Consider the following 25,371-nt stretch of genomic DNA (forward strand, 5'->3'; position numbering starts at 1 on the left):
TAGAGGTTTACAAAATTAAGAGGGACATGGATAGGGTAAATAGGCAAAGTCTTTCCCCTGGCGTGGGGGAGTCCAGAACTTGAGGGCATAGGTTTAGGGAGAGAGGGGAAAGATATAAAAGGGACCTAATGGGCAGCTTTTTCATGCAAAGGGTGGTAAGTGTATGGAATGAGCTGCCAGAGGAAGTGGTGGAGGCTGGTACAATTGCAACAGCAAAGAGGCATCTCGATGGGTATATAAATTGGAAGGGTTTGGAGAGATATGGGCTGGGTCCTGACAGGTGGGACTTGATTGGGTTGGGATATCTGGTTGGCATGGATGGGTTGGACCAAAGGGTCTGTTTCCATGCTGTACATCTCTCTGACTCTATGATGCTACAACCACAGGTCTCTGTAATAAATTTGTGAAGGAAAGTATTAAAGTGGAATGCTTCTGGGTGTAACCAGTGAACACAGATCAGCTTCTTCATAGGAAGAGAAGCTATTGTAAGAACCTTCTTCCATTGAATCATAGAACCTCTACAGTGTGGAAACAGGCCAGTGAACCCTGTGAGCATCCCACCCAAAGCCTACCCCTGTAACCCTACATGTCCCATGGCTACTCCACCCAGCATGAACATCCCTGGACAATATGGAAAATTGAGCATGGCCAATCCACTTAACCTTCACATCTTTGGACTGGTGGAGGAACCTCGGATAGCATAGGGAGAATGTGCAAACTCCACACAGAGAGTCACCTGAAAATGGCATCGAACCTGGGTGCCTGGTGCTGTGAGGCAGCAGTGTTAACCACTGAGCCACTGTGCCACCTGGAGTCATTGCCTGTGGTTTGGGTTATGCTTAATAAGTAAAAGGATAAAACAAAAAATGAAAATTTCATTTCTGTATCAATAACTTATGTGGCAGGCAAATTAGTGGCAGCTGTCTATGGCTGATTTTAAGATAGCCTTGTGTAGAAGGATGGGCAGGGGGGTATTAATTGATTTCTGGTGAGACTTTTGCTTGCATCTGGTAAGGAACTCCTTCCTCTGAGCACTGCCAGCCAATCAAACGGCTAGCATTTTCTTGCATCAGGAGTGGTGGCAATTGCTGGGATTTTAGGCAGTCCCCAAAGGGGATCTTCACTGGAGCTGGAGGAAGAGGTCAATGGGGTCACACCAAGCAGCCCTGGAAAAGCTTCAATAGGGTTGCAGGCTGCAGAGAAAGGCAAGACAGAGGAGTTGAGGATTATCAGATCAGTCACTATCAGATCTCATTGAATGGGAAAGCAGACTCGATGGGCCAAATGGCCTACTTCTGCTTCTATGTCTTGTGGTCAAAGGCCTGGGAAATGTGTGGGATGAGGAACAGGAAATCTGGGGAGGCTAGACTCCGGAAACAGCATCTCTGATGGTCAAGTGGCATCAGTAAAGAAAGAAAACTACCCCTTTTCACCTCAGTAGTAGGAGGATGGAGACTTGAATCTCTTTAACCTTGCTTCTGGGCCCCCTTGCCACACCTAAAGTTATGGTGGGGAAACACTGGAAGTTGTGTCTGTGGCATCAGCTCCAATTTTAAAGCCCTCTGCCCTCCTGCCAAGCTGTCTGCAGTGTACACTGTGAAACTCTGCTCATCGTGTCAGAATGAAGCAATAGACTGAGATAGATTAGATTTTTTTTTAGATTACATTACAGTGTGGAAACAGGCCCTTCGGCCCAGCAAGTCCACACCGACCCGTCGAAGCGCAACCCACCCATAACCCTACATTTACCCCTTTTACCAAACACTACGGGCAATATAGCATAGCCAATTCACCTGACCTGCACATCTTTGGGCTGTGGGAGGAAACCGGAGCACCCGGAGGAAACCCACGCAGACACGGGGAGAACGTGCAAACTCCAAACAGTCAGTCGCCTGAGGCGGGAATTGAACTCGGGTCTCTGGCGCTGTGAGGCAACAGTGCTAACCACTGTGCCACCGTGCTGCCCACTCATAGACATAGAAAAAGGGAAAAAAATATGAATAATGGAAGATAGCAAATGGGACAAAAGAATGTAACGAGGAAAAACAGTCAGAATGGGAGAAACAGAATTGGAAAGGCACAGAATTCCAGATTTAAAAGTAAAGGAGAGAGAAAGGAAAGAGAAGAAATTAAAAAAGGGACTGAGGGAAGAAAGTTAAAACTAAACATTTTCTTGTGGGCATCATAAATTATTTACTCATTAAGTCAATGATATTCTTTATTTGGTTAGGCCACTTAAGGAATATTGTGTGCAATTCTGGTCTCCTTCCTATCGGAACTTGAAAAGGTTCAGAAAAGATTTGCAAGAATGTTGCCAGGGTTGGAGGATTTGAGCTATAGGGAGAGGCTGAACAGGCTGGGGCTGTTTTCCCTGGAGCGTTGGAGGCTGAGGGGCAACGTTATAGAGGTTTATAAAATCATGAGGGGCATGGATAGGGTAAATAGACAAAGTCTCTTCCCTGGGGTGGGGGAGTCCAGAACTAAAGGGCATAGGTTTAGGGTGATAGGGATATGGGCCGGGTGCTGGCAGGCGGGACTAGATTGGATTGGGATATCTGGTCGGCATGGACGAGTTGGACCGAGAAGTCTGTTTCCGTGCTGTACATCTCTATGACTCTATGACTCCAGGACTTTGGATTAATAATGTGTTTGAGACTGGGAAGTACAATTGTAAATATCAGATTTCTGCTGTTGGTTTTGGTCAGTGTTAAAAGGGCAGGTATTGTACTATCTGCCAATGAAGGGTCATTTTAAACCTCAGTTGTCATCCGTGGCCTTTTACAAGCTATCCCAAGGCAAGGTTCGAATCTCATCATCACGGTCACGAGCCATGGCAAACAACAGAAGTAACAAAGTTTGATGGTGATGGCAGAAGCACCAAAACCAAGGGATAACTGCTGTTTAAGGGCAGAATATCTTTTGAGTAACGGATTTGTATTTCCAATAATTAGACATAAGGAGGGCACCAAGAAACCAATTTTTATATTCATTTCCCAACTCATATTGCTGCAGCATGTGCCATAATCCAGGCACATTAATTTGGTCCATGTTATGGTGCCAGAGAAATCTGGCTGTGTATTATTGTAGAATTGAGTGTGGCATATAATCTAGTGTGGCATATAGAGAGAGAGTTGAAGGAAATGTTGGTGAACCTCAGAGCTGTGAAGTAACTGTGACCTCAATTGTCATATGAGAGGAGGTAGGAGGTTGGGACTTGTACAGCTCAGCACAAGCTGCTCTGTAGTCTTACCATCATTGACAGTAAGATGAAATATGGCCTGAGCTGCATGAAAAACAGGAAAACTCATGCGAAAATACAACAAACTTAAAATGTCCAGTTCAACAATACCTGCTGGCTGTAACTAAGTCCCATTCCAAATGTGGGAACTGGGATTTTCTCCTCTGGTGATGCTGAAGGTAAACTCAGTGCAGTATTACTTCTGACCAGATCTCAGCAGACATCCGAGGGTCAGACTTGCGAAATGCTACATCCCTGGAAAGTAATGCTCATTTCCTGGATGTTAATCATACCTTTAGCTCGAGGGGCTTTCTCCGTGACCTTGATTGTACCTTCTGTCTGAGCCTCTCCAAGGATATTGTTGGCATGACACTGATAGACACCTTCATCTTCCTTCGTCAGTGGATTAATCTGAGTTACAAGGGAGAGTTTTGAAAATAAAAAGTTTGAACAATATTCCTAAGGGCAGAAACAAGAACGGCGTTCAACTGTAAAAATGCATGGACTTCTGAAGAAGAAGAAAGTGAGGACTGCAGATGCTGGAGACCAGAGCTGAAAATGTGTTGCTGGAAAAGCGCAGCAGGTCAGGCAGCATTCAAGGAGCAGGAGAATCGACATTTCGGGCATGAGCCCTTCTTCAGGAAGGCCTTCAGGAAGGCCTGAAGAAGGGTTCATGCCCGAAACGTCGATTCTCCTGCTCCTTGGATGCTGCCTGACCTGCTGTGCTTTTCCAGCACCACATTTTCAGCTCTGCAGAAGAAGGTCAAGCAAATCAATCTGAATACTAACACTGAATCTAAAACTGAGGTTCAACAACTGCATATTAACATTGATCAATAATAGTCTTGTAATGGAAATAGTAAGTAAAATGTAACAAAACTTATTCATCTTGAAGTCTCGGTGTAGACTTTTTATATCCTACTTCCTAGATTCCGCCTCACACATAAAGGTGAGCACAATAGTTCTGGATGATGAGCAGGGAGCACTGCTCACAGTCAGCTTTGATTCATGCTCCCATTGAGTGTGATTTCCCTCTTTGGATCTGAGATTTAGCATGAAGTATTAGTCAGAATTGATGGAAGCACATATCCCATTGGGAACTCTGTGGTGCACTGCTACTGTACCGTATAACTTTGCCAGTCCTTTTGTTTCAGTATTCTCTGTCTCCTTCCACCTAATTTCATCCTATTCAAAACTGTTTTCTTACCAAAACCCATCCTGTGCTTTCATGTTTGGATGGTCCACCACGAACTTGAACCGCAACATTCACTCGGTCGCCAGGTAACTCCTCCAAGAGCTTGACTCCTTTGGGAGACTCAGTAACCTGCTCCCAATAAAAAAACAACTGAGAATTAGAAAAGATAAAAGCAACTAGTTTCTCAATAACGAACCATTACAATACAGATCTACAAAATGAGATGTAGCAACAATAAAGAAAGGTGTATTTGATCCAAAAATATAGATAATTCACTTCAGACAATAGTACTGGCCAGCTAAGGTATCTTAAAAATTTACAATGTAAACAAGATAACAATTTATGACTAAAAATTAATATTACATCTTAGATAATCTCTTGGGCACAGTGGTGCTGGTGCCCTTCAGCAGTTGAACGGTCTAATGTTAGAGATAAACAAGAGGTAGCAGCATCATTTCCCACATTCTGCACCTTACCCTAATTCAATTGGTCACTCTTGCCTCAGAAGGTATTGGGCTCATAGTCCAACTTGAGGACTTAGGCTGGAAAATCTCAGCTCAAAAATGTTGATCTTGCACTTTGTGCGCCTTCCCTGCAGCTGCAACATTGAATTCTATTATCCGAATGCACTTTGTAAGGTATGATCTGCCTGTACTGCACACAAAACAAAACGTTTCACTGTTCCTAGTACATGTGACAATAATAAATCAAATGAAAATCTAAGCTGACACTTAAACGAGGGAGTGCTGTAGTGTCAGAGGTGCTGTTTTTCAGATGAGACATTAAAACAAGGGTCTCCCTGCCCACTCAAGTTGGTATATAGTATCCTATAGCAGAGCTAAGGGAGCTATTCCTGGTGTCTTGGCTAAATTTGTAACTCTCAGTCACAGTCACTGAAAAGAGAACAGATTGTGTGTAAACTGTATCATTGCAGTTTGTGGGTGATTGCTTTGTGAAAACTGGCTGCTCCTTTTCCTATCTTACAACAGTGACTCACTTCTTTGGACTTAATTACTTGTCAAATACTTGGGACATCCTGAGGTCAGAATGATGTCATATAAATGTTAAGTCTTTTTTTCCTAATTTCCAGGAGTCTATTCCTAAAATTAGTACCTAATCATAAAGTCCAGGGATAAAACAATTATAATCATTCATCATCCAACTTGACTAACATGCCTTTTAATTGTGCCATCAAAGGTCCTTCTCCATTGTTCCAGAGAGAGAGAGACTGAGAACTATTAGTGATTCAAAGCCAAATATGAATCATTAAAATCCAGTTCTTACAAATCATGAGGGAATGCAGAAAATAATAGCTGTAGCAAATTCCTAATCTCAGTTCCATTCTCAAAAAATTGGATGGAATAATAAACCACCTAATCTTGTCACTTTTACAGTTTGACCAGCCCCTATGGTTACCTTTGTTCCTCAAATGTTAACTCGTGTTAACCAGATGAGGAGAAACTGTTCTCACTTGGAAACAGATCAGGAACTAGAGGGGACAGCTTTAAAGTGTATTTCAAAAGAAGCAATTGTGTGGTGAGAAAGAAATGTTTTCACAGAGCGAGTAGTTGGTGTCCAGAACACACTGCCTGGAAGTGTGGTGGAAGTAGGTTCAACTGAGGCATTCCAGAACAGCATTGGATGTTTATTTAAATAGAAACAGGGTTAAAGGGATTGGGCTGGAGATGGGCACTAAGTTAAAATGGCAGAAAACCAGCGTGGACAAGATAGGCCAAGTGCTTCCTTCTGCACAATAACAATTCTGTAATTTTATGAACAGCAGAAGATGTTCATACATATATTAGTTTCCAGTTTTGGTCCTCAGCTTGTAAGTTGCAGTTTTGTATTTAATTAAAAAAAGATTGCTTCTATGTGCTATTACTCTAATGCCTAATTTCAGGACAGTGGTGAGGCTGTTGCTGAAACATCATTTTCATTTAGTGAATTAAATTGTCTACTTTTTCTCTTGGAGTCATGAAACTACCTCTTGCAATTCTCAAAATGAGGAGGGGCCACACTCGCCAATGGGCTCAGCTAGAGTAAAATAAACTATTATTTGCATAAGTTTGAAACAGATTGTGTTTTATAAACTGGTCATCCTCTTTTAATGTTCGATGTCTGCTGTCAATGCTTGTTTTAAACTGATGCAAAATTCATTTTCATTTCAAATTCAATCCTTAAACGTAACCCAACTCCAAATCTTTTCAGGTAAAGAAAATAATGAAAGGTCACAAAATATAACAAGTATCAAAGATATTATTCTGTCAGCACTTCTTATATTTAGTCATAGAGATGTACAGCATGGAAACAGACCCTTTGGTTGAATTTGTCCATGCCAACCAGATATCTGAAGTAAATTTAGTCCTATTTACTAGCATTTGGCCCATATCACTCTAAACCCGTCCTATTCATATACTCATTCAGATGTCTTTTAAATTTTGTAATTGTATCAGCCTCCTCCACTTCCTTTGGCAGCTCATTCCATACACGCATCACCCTCTGTGTGAAAATGTTGCATCTTGGGTCTCTTTAAAATCTTTCCCCTCTTACCTTGAACCCATGTCCTGTAGTTCTGGACTCTCCCATGCCAGGGAAATGACCTTGACTATTCACCCTATTCATGCTCCTCAAGATTTTATAAACCTCTATAAGGTCACCTCTCAGCCTCTGACGCTGCAGGGAAAACAGCCCCAGCCTATTCAGCCTCTCCCTCAAACCTTCCAACCCTGGCAACATTCTTGTAAATCTTTTCTGAACTGTACCAAGTTTTATAAGATCTTTCCTAAAGCAGGGAGGCCAGAAATGAGTGCAGTATTCCAAAAGCAGCCTATAGAATTGTTATTAAATGAAATTATCCAGGGGTTACTGATTGTGTGACTATTCTATGAGAAGTTAAGGCCAGATTTAGCTGTGTGGTGGTAACAGCCAAAATCTTGTGCCGCTCCACCTTCTAAATTGAGCAGCAAACATTCTCATCCAGGATATGCTACACCACATCGATTTTTTTTTTTGCAAATTTTCAAATGAAACCCTTTCAATTTCAATGTCTTTTTCTGTGATATTGTGAACACTGTGATAAAATGCGCAAAATTTCATCCATTGATTGTCCCATTTCTTTTTGCACGTCTTACAGTCGTAAAGTCATAGAGACATACAGCACAGAAACAGATCTTTTGGTCCAAATCGTCCATGCCGACCAGCTATCCTAACCCAATCTAATCCCATGTCCCAGCACCCAGCCTATATCCCTCCAAACCCTTCCTATTCACATACCCATCCAGATGCCATTTAAATGCTGCAATTGTACTAGCTTCCACCACTTCCTCTGGTAGCCCATTCCACACATGCACCACCCTCTGTGTGAAAAAGTTGCCCCTTAGGTCTCTTTTATATTTTTCCCCCTCACCCTAAACCTATGCCCTCTAGTTCTGGGCTCCTCCACCCAACGGAAAATACCTTGTTTATTTACCCTATCCATGCCCCTCATGATTTTATAAACCTCTGTATGGTCACCCCCTCAGCCTTCCTTTAATGGAAATTAAAAATGGGTTAGAATTATATGTCTAGCTCATGAGCTTGCAAATATTTCACATCAAAGGCAATATTTCCCAATATCCTTTGTTCTAATGTAAGATACCTGAATGATCTGGGTTAAAAATCACACAACACCAGGTTATAGTCCAACAGTTTTAATTGGAAGCACACTAGCTTTCGGAGCGTCGCACCTTCATTACTACCACCTGACGAAGGAGCGTCGCTCCGAAAGCTAGTGTGCTTCCAATTAAACCTGTTGGACTATAACCTGGTGTTGTGTGATTTTTAACTTTGTACACCCCAGTCCAACACCGGCATCTCCGAATCATGAATGATCTGGCACCTTCTTAGTTTGCTGACTTTTGGTTTTCTTGTCTGGGAACTTGGTTTCTCTCCAACTACCAACTGTGACTAAAACTCCTGCTTATGATGTAGAATTATTTTCCCTCAGAATGAAATACCATTTCAGTTGTTCATAACTACCAGAGGTCCTGCTGTTGTGTTTCACAGATTGTAATCCTTTTCCCAAAGAATGTTTTGACACAATACTGAGGAGGAGTTTATCCAACAATTTCTAATCTGTATCGGCAACATTAGACATAGTATCTGAGAGGTGAATGTCTGACAGTGGAACTGCACATTAACCAGCCAACAACTACCTCCAGAGGGCAGATTGCAAAGGCCGAAAACATCTCCTGATAATAAAAGCTGTCTACAAAGAACATCAGGAGCTAAATCTCTGAGAACAGAGCAGCACCTAAAAAGGCACAGACATAGGATCCCTATGGTGTGGAAGTGGGCCATTCGGCCCACACTGACCCTCCAAACCAATCCCTGCAACCGTGCATTTCCCATGGCTAATCCACCTAACCTGCACACTAATGGGCAATTTAGCATAGCTAATCCCTATGTTTTCGGAACATAGAAGGAAACCAGGGCTCCTGGAGGAAAACCATGCAGAGAACATGCAAACTCCTGGTGTGTAAAATCCAGCCCAGACTTTAGACCCAATACTTTAGACCACAGGAGGAGACCAGGGTTCCTGGCGGAAAACCAAGCAGAGAACATGCAAACTCCACAGTCACCAAGCTTGGAATCAAACCCAGGTTCCTGGCACTGTGAGGCAGCAGTGCTAGCCACTGTGCCATCCTAGTCATCACCGGTCATCTTTGGCCGATAGACCTCAAGGCCTGGGTTGTGCTAGATTATGTTAAATCTATGTTACTAGATTTAATAACCCACAGAATGTGGCTTCAGCTCCTGCCATAGCAATGTGTGAATTTTAATTGGTTTTAAATAGCAGCTCCTGAAATAAATCAGAAATTAAAATGCTGGTGTCGGTGAAAATAACAATGGAGCTGTCAGATGGTTGGAAAAATATAATTCAACAACCTGGTGAGTAGCCTTTAGAGAAGGAGGGCTGCTGAACTTACCCAGTCTGGTTTGTGCCTGCAGTCCCCCATATACCAGCATGATGGCTCTTAGCTGCCACCTGAAGTGACCATTTGGCTAAATATCTTACCAGACTCTCTCATTGTGCTTCTTGCCAGAGCAAAAGTGAATGTGAAATTCAAGGGGGACAGAACATTGGACAACAGTCTTTGTATAAGACTTGAATGTCTGTCTCAGTATTGACTTCTGTCTAGTTAAAGACTGTATGGGTTGAATTTTATATGCCAGGGTATGCTCTTCCTGCCACTTACCTCCATCTTGTCCCACAATTCTTTGGTGGGGAGAGTCAGGGAGCAGGGGGGAGTGGTAGCGGGTGGTTGGGGAGGGATTGGAGAACTTTTACCCACCCAGACTTGGATCTTTTGATATACTTTACCCAATTATTGATCACTTAAGGTCCTTATTCCTCTTACCTCACCACTATTTTACATACAGGGGGATGTCCACTGCATGTGGAAACTGCCAACGTCAGCTCCACGGGCTGGCGATAGGCAATGGGTGATGTAGTGGTGGTTTGGAGTGGGGGATTGGGGTGGGGAAGGGGGCCAGGGATCCTCCTTTGTGGCTCCTTTGTGCCCACTGGAGTAAAATGCACCAAATTCACCTTTTGCCCTTCCCCAGCCAATCTTTCAAGCCCTGTCCCACGCCAACAACCACCGATGCGTTGCTGGGATCTGTCTGCCTGATCCCAGTGTTACCCCAGACATACCTCCATTGTGCAATGAAGTAGCTGTGACCTCAGCAGTCACGTGATAGAGACTCTGCTTGCAGGTTGGGACTAAAAGAGATCCAGGCAAAGAGATTTGCTCCTCTATTATCAGGTCTAAATTGTTAATAATATTGTTCTACAATACACCTTGTGGTTTGGCTTGGCCTGAATTTATCTGAACAGATGAACCCACACTGAAACATGAATGATTTCACAACTCAAGAACTTGCAATGCTGGAAAGCAAAAACAAAGTTTTGCAGATAAAACCTTCAAAGTATTTTCTTTAGTAGAGATGAAATTCAGCAACAATAAAGTTATGTTGGAACCTTTCATTATCTGAGTCCTTCACATGGATGAATGTACTAAAATGAATTGACATGAGGCAAATTGCACTGCTGTCCTACCTTCCTCCAAGTGATAATGGGAGTTGGAACAGCTTTCACTTCACAGGATAGGTAGACTTGAGCACCAGTCACATTCTGGACCGAGATTGGTGTGAGTACAATGATAGGAGCTGTGAAAAAGCAAATAATTGAAACATTTACATTCCAGAAACAGGAAATGTTTTGGACTGAATTGATCCTTACCAGTGCAGCAGTTCAAAGTTCAGGTTGTAAAGTTTTTCATCTTGCTATTTCCTACTTTTTGGCAAATGTCTCAGAGAGCAAAGTAAACGATTTACTCCCTCTGCTGGCTGACATTGCACTTACTTTCAGAGTGAAATCAGGAAGGAATATTTTACACAATATTGTGGATCATTATAGAACTCTTCCCTTTAGAACAGGATTGTCCAGCAGGCAGCTCCTGGGCCAAGCTATGACCCATTCAGGGGTCCTATCTGACCTGTGACATGGGTTTTAAATACATGTAAATCAAAAATTCTTCAATCTGATCAGAGGCCAATCAGTCTTTCTATCCCAAGTTTGTTGATAGCTCCAACAAGGTTAAGTTGAGCAGAAAATATGGATGCCAAATCATTTGAAATTTGCAAGACTGAGATCCAGTAGATTTTTAGGTAACTCAGGGATATGTATCAAGTATGTGTAAAAGGGCCCAAGATATGACCACCTATTATATAGTTAGAATGGAGGAGTAGACTTGGTGGGTGCCAAATGAGCTAGGAGAAAGTGAGGACTGCTGCTGCTGGAGATCAGAGCTGAAAATGTGTTGCTGGAAAAGCGCAACAGGTCAGGCAGCATCCAAGGAGCAGGAGAATTGACGTTTCGGGCAGAGCCCTTCTTCAGGAAGCTGTTATTCTTATGTTCCTTGCTGGTGTGCTTCCAATGGAGACACAGTCCTTTCCCACCTTGGCTTTGCATTTTGTTTCTCTGATTATTTCCTGGTACTGTTAGCATTTAGCATAACAAAAAACAAAACAGTGCCCATGTACTTGCTGGAATGGGATTTAGCAGATCTCACGGGATTAGGCGACCTTTGAGTTATTGGAACAATCTTATAATATTGCCCAATCAGGAACCAGACTGCAGTGTAATCGTTCAGTTAGTTTGGGTTACGTTGGAATATCCATGAAGTAAAGTAAAATCCACCAAATACCAGTAGGGATGGGCTCTTGGATTCAGTTCTTTTCATCTGTGGAAAGACTGAGATGCCAACATCACATAGTTTCTTCAGTCAAACATCATTGCCAATATGATATATTCTGAGGACTGCCCTAGATGAAGCTCATCTAACATAACATAACATAACATATAACATAACAAATCAAAACAAACTTCTGAATTCTGAAGAAAAGTCATATCGGTCTGGGAACATTAACTCTGTTTTTCTGTCCACAGACCTGCCTGATCTGCTGAGTTTCACCAGAATTTTCTTTTCTTAATGAAGATCGGGTTCTGGGTGAGACAGCTGTCTTAAAATCCATTAACATCATTATTTATTGTGTTACAAAATGACAGAATTGTGCATTGTACAGGTTCTGTGCTTCCTCATGTTAATGTACATTACACACACATACAACTGCTGACTGAAAACACTACACTGACTCTATTGCACTGAAAGAGTAACTGGAGGCAAGATGGGTACCTTTATACTGCAGCATCACATGTAACTGGCTTAAAACACACTGCCTGCCTGGTCTGGAATCGATTCATTAACACAACTAGGTCATTGCCAATCAATTTTAGAGTGTGTTCAGAAGCATACTGTCTGAGTAGACTGTATTACACTTCAGAATTTTGGATGACATTAATCGTTTAAAATTGATTAAATGCTCTGAATTTCAGAATTGATTGTTCTTTTCTCTGATTAAAACCAATGTGTTTGAGTTCTGGTTTCAGTGATCTGTCCCAAGCGTTCCTTCAACTGCAAACTGTGGCAGAAACCCACAACACCCAAGAAATAGCACTGTAACATTTCAGTGAATTGCTACTGTCAAAGGTAGCAAAGGAAAGGTTGCAGTCCCTGTCAAAGTATGTATACATGCACATACATATTGTTTACAAAACATTACCTATTGATTGAACATCAGGTTGCAATATTTGATAGAAAGTGTGTCAAGCATAGTAGTTGATCCCTTTGTTAAATTTTGTTCGTTCAGTGTTGCATTTCAGTTTTGTATTTGAGGCAATTATACAATCACTACAGTGCAGAAAAAGGCCATTCAGTCCATCAAGTCTGCAATGACCCTCCAAACAGCATTCCACCCAGACTCAACTGATTTCTATAACACTGCATTTCCCATGGCCAATCCACCTATTCTGCACATCTTTGGACTGAGGGAAGAAAATGGAATACCTGATGGAAACCCATACAGACATAAGGAAAACATGCAAACTCAACAAAAACAGACACCCAAGGCTGGAATTGAACTTGGGCTCCTGGCACTGATATGTAGCAGTGCTAACCACTGAGCCACCTTTTTATTAAGGAATTTGTGCATTATGAAAGCTAGTCACAAGGACTGGAAGTTAGATGATAAGACCATAAGACAGAAGAGCAGAAATTAGGCCATTCAGCCCATCCAGTCTGCCCTGCCATTCAATAATGGCTGATAAGTTTCTCAATCCCATTCTCCTGCTTTCTCCCCGTAACCCTTGATCCTCTTGATACTCAAGAACCTATCTATCTCTGTCTTAAATATACTCAATGACCTGGCCTCCACAGCCTTCTGTGGCAATGAATTCCATTGATTCCCCACTCTCTGGCTGAAGAGGTTTCTCCTTATCTCTGTTCTAAAAGGTCTTCCCTCTATTCTAAGGCCATGCCCTTGGGTCTGCTGAGTTCTGCTGCGTTAAATTTTGAGTACAATTCCAAAACATTTAATTGGCTATGAACCAAATGTCCTGAGAATATGAATAGGTGCTATTTAAATTCAACTTTTTTTCTCTCTTGATTTTCACTCCAAGTGGAAGAAGCGTGTATGGAGGTGGAAGCAGTGGCAATCTGTCTGGCCCTTCCCATTGAGACACTTGGGAAATTATTCCCCTGCTCAAACCCAACAGGAAGCCCCAGTTCCTTGGTGATGGGGAGCTTGGGTGGCAATGGACTGCTGTAGGGAACCCACAAGAGTGGCTCTCACTATTCAGATATTTGATTGGATGTGCCATTGGAAGAAAGCATAACCATCATGGAAAGAGGAGAGATATCAGAGATTTTTCTGGAGTTTGGAGGCTTTCTGCAGGCACTGGCTACTCCTGTCACAATGACTTCCCTGCACTGGCCTTTAGTTACAACTGCTGTCTGCTCCCACTGACATCAGAGTTGGTCTGTCAATGAACGGAGGACCCACAGATCAGCAGATAGTTGTCCTTCTCACCTAATGACAGGAATAATTTAAGGCGGCAATCCAGAGGAAGGCAGTGAGATCGGTGTCTTCTCACATTGACTATTTTTACTTAGCTCCTGGACAGGCAGGGTTAAAAGAAATGCCTTTCAGGAAAAAATTGAAAAAGACCTTGTTATCTGTATGAAACCTTGGAATGCAACTGTACAATGTAGCCATTTACAATTTGACATACATTTGGGGAGGTAAAAAAAAAGCATATATTTGCATTATAAAAGCACAAGATTGTACACTAATAGTGACCTTGACCATCACTTGATTGTCTAACCAGACACAATAAACCACTCCCTATTAACTGTCATTCCAGATAATCAGGAGTCTGCTTCAAATCTCTAAAAATGCACAATACTGGAATGGAGCCAAAATTGGTTTGTAACTGCTCTCAAGCAGTTGAGGGTCTGAAAAGTTTCATAATTTTGTCACCCTATCTAATTCTATTGGGAATGAGTCCCAGCATGACAAACAGACTGCTGCAGCAATGTCTATGGGAGTTCTGTGTCCACCGTTCACAAAGATTGCTACATGACCATATGAAGGGGGCCTTAAGCTGGGAGCTCTCGTCCCCTCATTCCCACAAAGGCTTGGTTAACCTTGGCTGGCCCCCTCAAGGCCCAATGATTTTGAAAATGCATCACAACACCTTGTTTTTCTCCACTCTGCCATGTGTAGCTGGAACAGATAAATACAGCACAGCATCCTTAAAGGGGAAAACTGAGTCCGTCACAAAGGGACAGCAGGCTGCTGAAAGCACTGAAATCCTGCAACGTAAATGCAATCCAGGCAGTTACTGCTGTAAATTAGATGGCAGACCAATTTAAAATGCTTTTCAGTTCAGAAGTACAAAGAAAATTTGACCTGGATGTCGCTGGGCAGAAATGTAGGTGGTAGAGTTTACCATGTAATAAAGCAGGGTCTAATGAGGTCTTTAAAAAACTGCTCGCCTAACGACACTGTTGGAGCTTATTATGAAGTCTCCAGTAAATCAATCTTCTTACTAATGAAGTAGCAGAGTGTTGTTAAAGGAGGTAATTGCACATTTGCCAAATACCCTTCAATTATGAGCGAGCCTATGGTATCTGCAGGGAATCTGGACCCCCCCCCCATAGACTACACATAGATTTTGATCATACAGCTTTTATATTTCACAGTGATCTGTCAAGGGCCATCTGCTCAGAATACTCCATCTGTAAAATTATGAAGAAGGCAATATCTGCAGCAATGCTTTTTTAAAAAGGAGCACACAACGACTGAAACAACGCTTTATAGCAAAGCAATTTCCTGAAGCAGCCTTTAATTAACAACAGGAATACACATGCACAAAATCCTATCCAGTTGCTCAATATCCAAGGAGCCAGAAATCATTTTGATAAATAGATAAAAGTAATCCATTCTAATGTTCTTTAGTGACCATTCCCAGCCAACTCTCTCCGCCCTCCAATTAACCTACTTATCAGCATTTTTCCTATTTAATACTCGCTGCTCAAAGCTCCTAATTCTGTTGCAAAATCCTTTTCTACAGTGTAAAACCAAACTTTGAGCAGACATGACCAAAATTAACAGCAAAAATCCTAAGTCAGCAGTCCCCAGTTGCCCCCCCAAATGGCTTAGATGCACAGACAAAGAAATGACAATGAAGAAGCCAATCAATGCACCTCATTGATGTGTTGCTCGATGCATGTCTTAGCATATAATGTAGTCATGCAATTATCTAGGATGGATATTTGGGAGAAAATGGGACAGTGGGTTAGCCTGCTCACCCAACCTTCCTCACCCACCACCTCTTCACTCTTGACACCATTTAAATGCAGAGGAGTGGCCTTTAGACAGACCATCACAGAAGCAGTTAGTTTTGTAGAGAGGCAGTATTTTTTTCAGAAGCTTACTTGATGCTGTTTTGCCACTGGAAAATAAACCCCTCAACAATGCCACAATTCAAAGAAGGATCCAGGATAGTTGTCAGGAAGCACAACTTCAAATACATTTAGATTGATACCTGGAACAGTTAGGTACTGGAGGCAAAAGCTCACATCATTTGGAGACATTTAGACAGTGATGGGGGATCATCAATTTGCATGGAAAGATGGATTAGAAGGGACAACTGCCTCAGTATGCCTGTGCTTTGTGATTATATAGAATTCATAGAACTCCACAATATGGAAGCCAACCATTCAGCCCATTAAATCCACACCAACCCTCCAAACAGCAATCCCATTCAGATCCACCCCCCTACTCTATCCCTGTAACCCTGCATTTCCCATGGCTAATCCTCCTAGGCCTGCACATCCTTGGACTATGAGAAGAAACTAGAGGAAACCCATGCAGATGTGGGAGAATATTCAAGCTCCACACAGACAGTCATCCAAGACTGGAATCAAACCCAGGTCCCTGGCGCTGTGAAGCAGCAGTGCTAACCACTGATCCACTGTGCCACCCTAAAGTGGTCCAGTTTAGGATCGAAAGCCAACCATTGATTTTAACCCCATCACAAAAAGCATTCCCATACCAACTATTTCACCCTCTCCTTGGTCACCTCAGCTATTTGACCCTGAGTTAAGCATCCAACTTCACGTCCTCTCCAGTACTCAAATCTCTGTCCAAGCACCCTATGATCTGTACGTCCTTGTTTGTTATGATCTGCCTGTACTACTTGCAAAACAAAGCTTTTCACTATACTTAGGTACATGTGGCAGCAATAAATCAAATTGCGTCTTCCACCACTGTAATACTGACCATCTCCACTTCTTACTCACACCATCTGCTAAAACCCTTGACTGTGATTTTATTATCTCCACACTCAATGAATCCACTGCCTTCCTGCTTAGCGTCCAAACCTTCAACCCCAAAAACCTCAGTTTATCCAGAACTTTGCTGCCCAAATCCTACCTCTCTCAAGCTCCTAATCACCTGTGATATTCTGTTTTGTTATCATGCTGTAATTTTCCATGTAGAATCGTGAAGAATAGGACACTTATGCAACCCCACAAAGTCCAGATTATAGGTTATATCCCTTTATTTTCACCCTATTGTTAGATATTGCTCATAGAGCTGACCGGTTTAAAATTAACTCGAACCAATGAACAGGGAGCCAGAGGCACTGGCACAAGACAGGGACGGCTGTTACATGCTTTCACCATCACTAATTTAGCACTTGCAGCCTGCTGCCTTACATTGGCAAAAAGCCTATGTTTATTCTGTGTGAAGTCCCCTTTGTAATGGGGAGGAGTCAAGCTACCTACTTTAAACAACTTGAAAAAATATAAATGAGATATCACATGATTCAGAAAAAAATAATTTTGAACTAAGCCTATCATGGGTTGAGAGTGTCTCTAGCAAAGCTAGTATTTCATAGAATTGACACAGCATAGAGGGAGGCCATTCAGTCCACTCTATTTACACTGGCTTCCTGAATGAACCCAGTCACCAACCTTACACAATCATCATTTTCAGTTAAACATATTTAGTCCCTTCTAAATAGCTCAACTGAACTTGTAGACATTCTGTTCAGGTAGATTATGACATATCTGAGGCAGGTAGGACTTGATCCCTAGAGGTAGGGACACTACCAGTAAGTCACAAGAGCCCACAATGGAACTTGTATCCTATTCCTAATTGCCCATCAGTATGTAATGGTGAGTCCATGTGGCAGGAGGTACAGTGTTGATGGGGAGGGAGTTCCAGAGTTTTGACCTAGCAGACAGTGAAACAAGTTCAGATCACGTTGCTTTATGGCACTTGCAGATGGTGGAGTTTCATTGCAGAATTTTTTTTACTTCTAGGTGGTACAGTTTGTGGTTTCGAATATGTTTTTGAAAGAGCCTTAGTGAGTTATTACTGTGTATCTTGTTGGTAGGACTCTCTGCTACCACCTGTGCATTGGCAGTGGAGAGTGTGAATGGTTAATTTGCTGGTCGGGGTGCCAATTAAGAGAACGGTTTTGTCCTGTGTGCTGTTTGGCTTCTTGAGTTTTGTTGGAGTCACATTCATCCAGTGAGGTGGGGAAAGTTCCATCAGACTCCCAACTTGTGGCTTGTAGGTGGTGCTGCATGGTACTGAGCATTGTGCAATCATCAGGTGACAACTCCATTTCTGACTGATAGAGTAAAGGTCATTGACTACGCAGCTGAAGATGATTGGGCATAGGAAACAGCCTAAAAACCTCTTATAGCCTGGCCCTGAAACCGAGATGATTCAACTTCAAGAATCATTGCCAAAGTTCCCTCTGTGGCTACACACACAGTTGCTCCAGTATTCTTTGCGTGGTAATTGGCTTTGACATACTGATTGCAGCATTGACTTGTGGTTCCAGAACTCGCTGTTGCATAGACCTCAGAGGTTCATGCAGCTGGAAAGAAAATTAGAGGGAACTCTGATCATAGCCATCTTCCTTTGTACAATATATGGCGCCAACTCCAGTGGCGGGTTCCCCCCCACCGATTCCCACTGAATTCAATTTTGCCATGGTTCAGATTACAGATTACATTACAGTGTGGAAACAGGCCCTTCGGCCCAACAAGTCCACACCGACCCGCCGAAGCGAACCCACCCATACCCCTACATTTACCCCTTACCTAACACTACGGGCAATTTTAGTATGGCCAATTCACCTGACCCTGCACATCTTTTGGACTGTGGGAGGAAACCGGAGCACCCGGAGGAAACCCATGCAGACACGGGGAGAACGTGCAAACTCCACACAGCCAGTCGCCTGAGGCGGGAATTGAACCCGGATCTCTGGCGCTGTGAGGCAACAGTGCTAACCACTGTGCCACCCACACGGTTCCTTGATGCCACACTTAGTTAACTGCTGCCTAGATGTCAAGGGCAGTCAATTTCACCTACCCTGTTGCGATCTGTTCTTTCATCCATGTTTTGATCGAGGGTGAAATGAGGTCAGGAGCAGTGTGGCCCTGACGGAATCCAGCCTTTGCGTCATTTAGCAAGTTATTGCTGAGCAAGTGCTACTTAATGGCACTGTTGATGACACCTTCCACCACATTGCTGACAGTTGGCAGCAGGCTGATGGGTTAATAGCTTGCTGCTTTTGAATTGTTCTATTTATTGCAGACAGGACATAACCGGGCAGTTTTCCATATTGTCAGATAAATGCCAGTCTTGCAGTTGTGCTGGCACAGATTGGTTCAGGAGGCGGTTAATTCTGAAGCACAAGTTTTCAGCATGATAGCCAGAATGTTATAAGGGTCCATTCAGTCAGTTCAACTTCTTCTTGATATCATGGAGAGTGAATTGAATGGCTGAAGATTGGTTATCTCAATAGGAGGCTGAAACAGATCATCCATCTGGCATCTTCAGCAGAAGATGAATGCAAAAGATTCAAACTTGTCTTTTGCACCCATATGAGGATGAGGATTTTTGAGAGTTCTCTTCCTCCAGAAAATTGTTTGATTCTTCATCACCATTCATACTTGGGATAAGGCAGGATGACAGAGCTCAGATTTTAGCCTTGTCTATTTCATGCTACTTCTGTTATCTGGCACAAATAGTCCTGTCTTATTGTTTCATCAGACTGAGCTCGACTTTTACGGATGCCTGATGCTACTCCTGGCATGTCCTCCTACACTCTTCACTGAACCAAGATTGATTCCCAGCTTGATATTAATGGTAGAAAATGATTGATATGCTGGACTGTGCGGTTACAGATTGATTAGATTAGATTCCCTATAGTATGGAAACAGGCCCTTCGGCTCAACACGTCCACACCGACCCCGAAGAATAACCCACCCAGACCCATTCCATACCCTATATTTACCCCTGACTAATACACTAACACTATGGGTAATTTAGCATGGCAAATTCACCTGACCTGCTCATCTTTGGATTGTGCTTATGTGCAATTCTGCTCCTGCTAATGATCAACATGGATGCTCAGGTTTTGAACAGGTAGTTTTGTTTTGTATTCACCCTATTTAGCACTGTGACGCTACCATACCTCCAGATAAATGACATGCTCAGTGGAAAGACAGGACTTCCTCTTCACAAGGACTCTGCAGTAGTCACAATTACCTATATTGAGCTTATGCCAACATGGTAATTTTAATACAGTTCTGAATGCATCTAACAGGGTGAGAATAACAAGGTTGTGCTATCTATTAGGAATTTCTTCAATAAAACGTATGTCATGGTTTTTAGAAAGTTGTATTACGCTAAGTGGAATAGTCCCTATAAAAATGGCTTTCAGTATTTGCCAAGTGTGGAGTATAGTTAACCTTAACTCCTGGCCTAATGAAGGCACAACCTACTCCCACTCACTGCAGCACCATAACAGAGCTCAATGAGGTGCTCCCACAATCCACTGCAAGAATTCTGAATTTCAAATATTTGCAGCACAAATTGGACTTAGTTTATATGCTAACCTGTACCAAGTAGTGAAGAGCTGAACCAACCACAGATCCCCCCAAATATGGCTCTCTGCAAAAACATTTGAACAACCGAACAATATAGCGCAGTTCAGTGAACAATCGGTGTACATGCTTTAGCAAACAACCAGCAGATACATTTCAGTGCATAACCCTCGACAGCCATTACCATCCTCTATTGCCTACAGGGACAAGGGCAGCAGAAGCAAGGGAGAAGCATTAACTGCAAGTTTCTCTGCAAGTCACACATCACCCTGACTTGGAGCTACATCGGCATTCCTTCATTGTTGCTGGGTCCAAATCCTGGATCTCCCATCTGAATGGCTTTGTGATTGTACCTACACATCAGTTGAAACAGTTCAAGAAGTCATCTCACCCGCCCTTCTTCAAAAGCATTTACAATGGGCAGCACGGTGGTCAGTAGTTAGCACTGCAGCCTCATAGAGCCAGGGACCCAGGCTCGATTCTAGCTGCGGACGATTGTCTGTGTGGAGATTGCACATTCTCCCTGAGTCTGCGTGGGTTTCCTCTGGATGCTCTGGTTTCCTCCCACAGTCCAAAGATGTGCAGGTTCGGTGAATTGGCCATCTAAATTGCCCATAGTGCTCAGGGACATGCAGACTAAGTGGATTAGCTAGGGGAAATATAGGGTTATGGGGATAGGGTAGGGGGTTGTGAAGCGGTGGGGTGCTCTTCGGAAGTCGGTGCGGACTTGATGGGCTGAATGGTCTGCTTCCACTCTAAAGGAATTCTATGGTTCTATGAACCAAAAATCTTCTTAAAGCTAAGAATATGTGTCAAAAGTAGCAGGGAGTTACAATGGGACATGGACAGATTACATTGCATGTGACGGGGAATTCTGATGAGGCTCTCACAACTCAGTAACAGGAATACAAAGTGCACCTTAGAAGTGACCTTCTGGGGTGATATTGTATGACATGTCCCCACTGCCCCTACCTCAGAGTGAGGATAGACTCTATGAGAGCTTCCAATCAGCTGCTAGTAGGTAGCCTCCAAAACAAAGAATAGGGTATGGCCTGGTCTAGAAACTAGTTGGAGATCGTAATACAAGAGATGGACCTTGTGTAACCAAGTGCAGTGTACCAGTTTGGACCCAAAGAAGCTGCAGATGAACAGTGTACCGTAGTTGCGAGTGTGGTGCTGGAAAAGCACAGCAGGTCAGGCAGCATCCGAGGAGCAGGAGAATCGCCATTTCGGGCAAAAATCCTTCATCAGGTTTCTGATGAAGAGCTTATGCCCGAAATGTTGATTCTCCTGCTCCTCGGATGCTGCCTGACCTGCTGTGCTTTTCCAGCACCACACTCTCGATTCTGATCTCCAGCATCTGCAGTCCTCGCTTTCTCTTGTGTACCATAGTTCTCAAGTCAGCTCCGAAAGCCTAGCTGACCCTACTGTCACACAGCATTCTCTCAACCATCACTAAGATGGTGTAAATATCTCCTTATCCACTAGGAGCAAAACAATATCCTTCCACAGTGCTTTAAAAGGAAACAAGCCCTTTTGGACCACATTTTTTAAGTCCTGACAATTCGACTTTAGTTATGACTAAGCTGTGGAAGCCAACATGAATTCTCACTAAAGCCCCAGTGCAAAGGGTCCTTGACTTTGAACTTCTGTAAGGCTCATGAGCAAACATTATCCATAGACAAGCAGATATAATTCTGAATATACAAATTAAAAACTCTTCAGTGTGTGTTGCAGAGCAAGCGATGCAACGCACAACTTAATATTTGATTTACAATTATGAAGGCAACATCACATCTATATCACAAACCCTTGACATAATTATGTTCCTTAAAAAAATCAATGTGAAATTCTAGTTATTCTTCTATAGTAGAGTAGTTCAACATGGGGTGGGGAGGTGCATTTCAGTTTTTCTCCCATGTGAGAAGCAGGTGAGCAAATTTCAGAAAGATAATCATTAAACAAAAATAAGAACGGGGGATGCTGGGAGTCAGAAAACTAAACCGGATATTGCTGGAAAAACCCAGCACATCTGGCAACTTCTGTGGAGAGAGAAAACAGAGTTAACCTTTCGAGTCCAGTGACCCTTCCTCAGAACTGCTTTGAAGAAGGGTCACCGGACACCAAGTGTTAAATCTCCTTTCTCTCCTCAAATGCTGCCTGACTCTCCTGAATTTTACCAGCAATTTCTGTTTTTGTTACAGAACGATAACATTTGCTGCAACAGTAAGCATAAAGTTCAGACACAAAAAACAATTCCAAAGCAATAAAATAAAGGAGTAATTAATAAAAATAACCAATATAATGTGCTAAGCAGCAGAACTGATTAATAAAACCTTTTTATGCCTTTTTCCATTAAGAAGCAGAATTAAATTCCATTGAGGGTCGAAGGGCCTGTTCTGCGTTGTATTGTTCTTGTTGTTCTAAGTGTAAAAAACACTAGGCCTCAAGTCTTGATCACTTAGGAAGGAGGTGGGAGCAGGCCAGAGACAAAGAGTTGGGTTCAACTCATGCACTCTGGTAATGCACACTCTGAGCTAGTCTTAGTGCAATTCATAGGGTAGCAGGTTTGCTTTCATTCTCTTTATTTTCTCTATTCCAATCTGCTTTGTGGAGGCAGGAGATGGAGAGTGCATGTATACCCAACTCCATCTCAAGCAAACCAAGCTGAACATCCATAACCAACCTGACCACACCCATACACATTCACCGACACCTTTCACACATTCATTCCCGTGCATCACCCACACACCCACATACTCAATCATTTGCTCTGACTGACCCCACAACACTAATTCACTGCACATCCATACACAACTTCTCACTCACTCTCAATCTTTTCCACACACACATCTCTCAAACCCAGGAATTCCTTAACATCCTCAAAGACACCAAGATAAAGGACGACGAGGTCATGGTTTCCTTTGATGTGTCGGCCCTATTCACATCAATAAACATCACCCTAGCCACGCAAACACTGGCTTCACTGCTAGACTAACTAAGGACACAATCACCCGACAGCATAAACTGCATCAGCAAGGACAGCATCCTCAAACTAGCAGACCTGTGCCTTACAACTCACTTCATCTTCAACAACAAGATCTACAAATAATTCAATGGGACGTATATGGGATCACCAATACCAGGACTTATAACAGAAGCAATGATACAGAGCTTAGAACGAACAGCCCTTCCCAACATCCAGCCCAAGTTTTGTACATAACACCTTTATCATCATGAAACGCAACAAACCAGAAACAAATTAGAAGAAGCAACATCCTTACTGGTATAAAATTCACCAAACAGGAAGAGACCAATAACTGACTCTCCTTCCTAGACATTATAGTAGAATGAAAAGCCAATGGAGAGCTGCAGACCATCGTTTACAGGAAAGCCATACACACACTGACCAGATACTCAACTACAGGAGCAATCATCCCAATACCCATAAATGGAGCTGCATCAGGACATTTTAGGCCACAACATAGTGCAGTACCCAGGAACTACAAGAAGCCGAAGAGACACACCTATATTCAGGAACATCAGTTACCCGACAAGCGCACTCCGCCGATTCCTACACAACAGACCCAAACAAGAAGGTAGAACACGCCCAGAGACTCAAGTGACCCTGCCGTACATCAAAGCCATCTCGGAGATGACGACCAGACTATTCCGGCCCTCAGCATCAATGGTAGCCCATAAACCTACCACCACACTGAAACAGCTCCTGATGTATTTAAAGGATCCCATACCAAATACCAGCAGAACGAATGTGATATATAAAATACCCTGCAAGGACTGCAACGAACATTACATTGGACAAATGGGCAGGAAACTAGCCACCAGGATACATGAGCACCACTAGTCACCAATAGACATGACCAACTATCACTGGTATCCACACACACAGACGAAGAAGGACACCATTTTGACTGGGACAATACATCCATTCTGGGACAGGCCAAACAAAGACATGTGCAGGAATTCCTAGAGGCCTGGCATTCAGACCCGAACTCCATTAACAAACATACAAATTTATAGAACATAGAAGAATACAGCGCAGTACAGGCCCTTCGGCCCTCGATGTTGCGCCGATCCTAGCCCACCTAACCTACACTAGCCCACTATCCTCCATATGCCTATCCAATGCCCGCTTAAATGCCCATAATGAGGGAGAGTCCACCACTGCTACTGGCAGGGCATTCCATGAACTCACGACTCGCTGAGTAAAGACCCATTTACCCACCTCTCAGAGACAGAACCAGAAATGATATCACCCACCACAACAAACCGAGACAGATTAATAGCAAGTGGGACAGGACACCAATGCTTCCTCAGAGGCTCACTGATTATGTTACCTAGCATGGTGACAAAACCTTTGAGAACAAATCCACTGGCTTAGCAAACAACCTGACAACCTGACCCACCCATTCATATACCCTTTCAACACAGCCATTCACCTACAAACCCAACTCACAGGCCTGGGATTTTTGCTGAGTGATATTAATGAAGAACAGTTATGACAGGCCTGTAGAGGTCCGTCATGTGCTTCTTCCGGCCCAGTCTAACATGCCACCTGTCCCAGGCTGTCTGTTGCTGAATCCATTATTCATCCTGACATTTCTATCTCCCCAATGAACCTTCCCCAATATGGCAGAAACCTGACTCTCATTTTCCATCCTCTCAAATGGTGGCTCTAACCACTTTTGCACCACCCCTCAGGTGATTTGGGATGAAGAAAGATGGAGCAGCAATATTGATTGAGAAGGGGGTGGTAAGGGATAACATCATTATTAATGAAGTAGGAAGGGGCAAGGGGAAGAAGAGTGGCAATCGGAGCCAAATTAGAATGGAGAATGTCAACATCAGATGAAGGAGGGGACCAGAACTACTTTGGGAAATGAAAGTACTTGACATAGAGTCATAGAGTCTTAGAGATGTACAGCATGGAAACAGACCCTTCGGTCCAACCCGTCCATGCCGACCAGATATCCCAACCCAATCTAGTCTCACCTGCCAGCACCTGGCCCATATCCCTCCAAACCCTTCCTACTCATATACCCATCCATTACTGCTTTCAA

The 25,371-nt window shown here is 43.0% G+C and overlaps 1 protein-coding gene across 1 annotated transcript in view; it reads right to left on the bottom strand.

Annotated features, from left to right (window-relative positions):
• Nucleotides 1–10,728, bottom strand: part of LOC122539252 (insulin-like growth factor-binding protein-like 1) — a gene marked incomplete at its 5' end in the record, with an annotated part of 15,505 nt that extends 4,777 nt beyond the window's left edge. Inside the window, 3 exons of the mRNA XM_043673954.1 lie at nt 3,532–3,649; nt 4,446–4,562; nt 10,534–10,728. Of these exons, the coding sequence (XP_043529889.1) occupies nt 3,532–3,649; nt 4,446–4,562; nt 10,534–10,728 (430 nt within the window). The remainder of the gene's footprint in view (nt 1–3,531; nt 3,650–4,445; nt 4,563–10,533) is intronic.
• Between the last annotated feature and the right edge of the window lie 14,643 nt (nt 10,729–25,371).

The sequence above is a fragment of the Chiloscyllium plagiosum genome, chromosome 32 (genome assembly GCF_004010195.1).
Source record: "Chiloscyllium plagiosum isolate BGI_BamShark_2017 chromosome 32, ASM401019v2, whole genome shotgun sequence".
Taxonomy (NCBI): Eukaryota; Metazoa; Chordata; class Chondrichthyes; order Orectolobiformes; family Hemiscylliidae; genus Chiloscyllium; species Chiloscyllium plagiosum.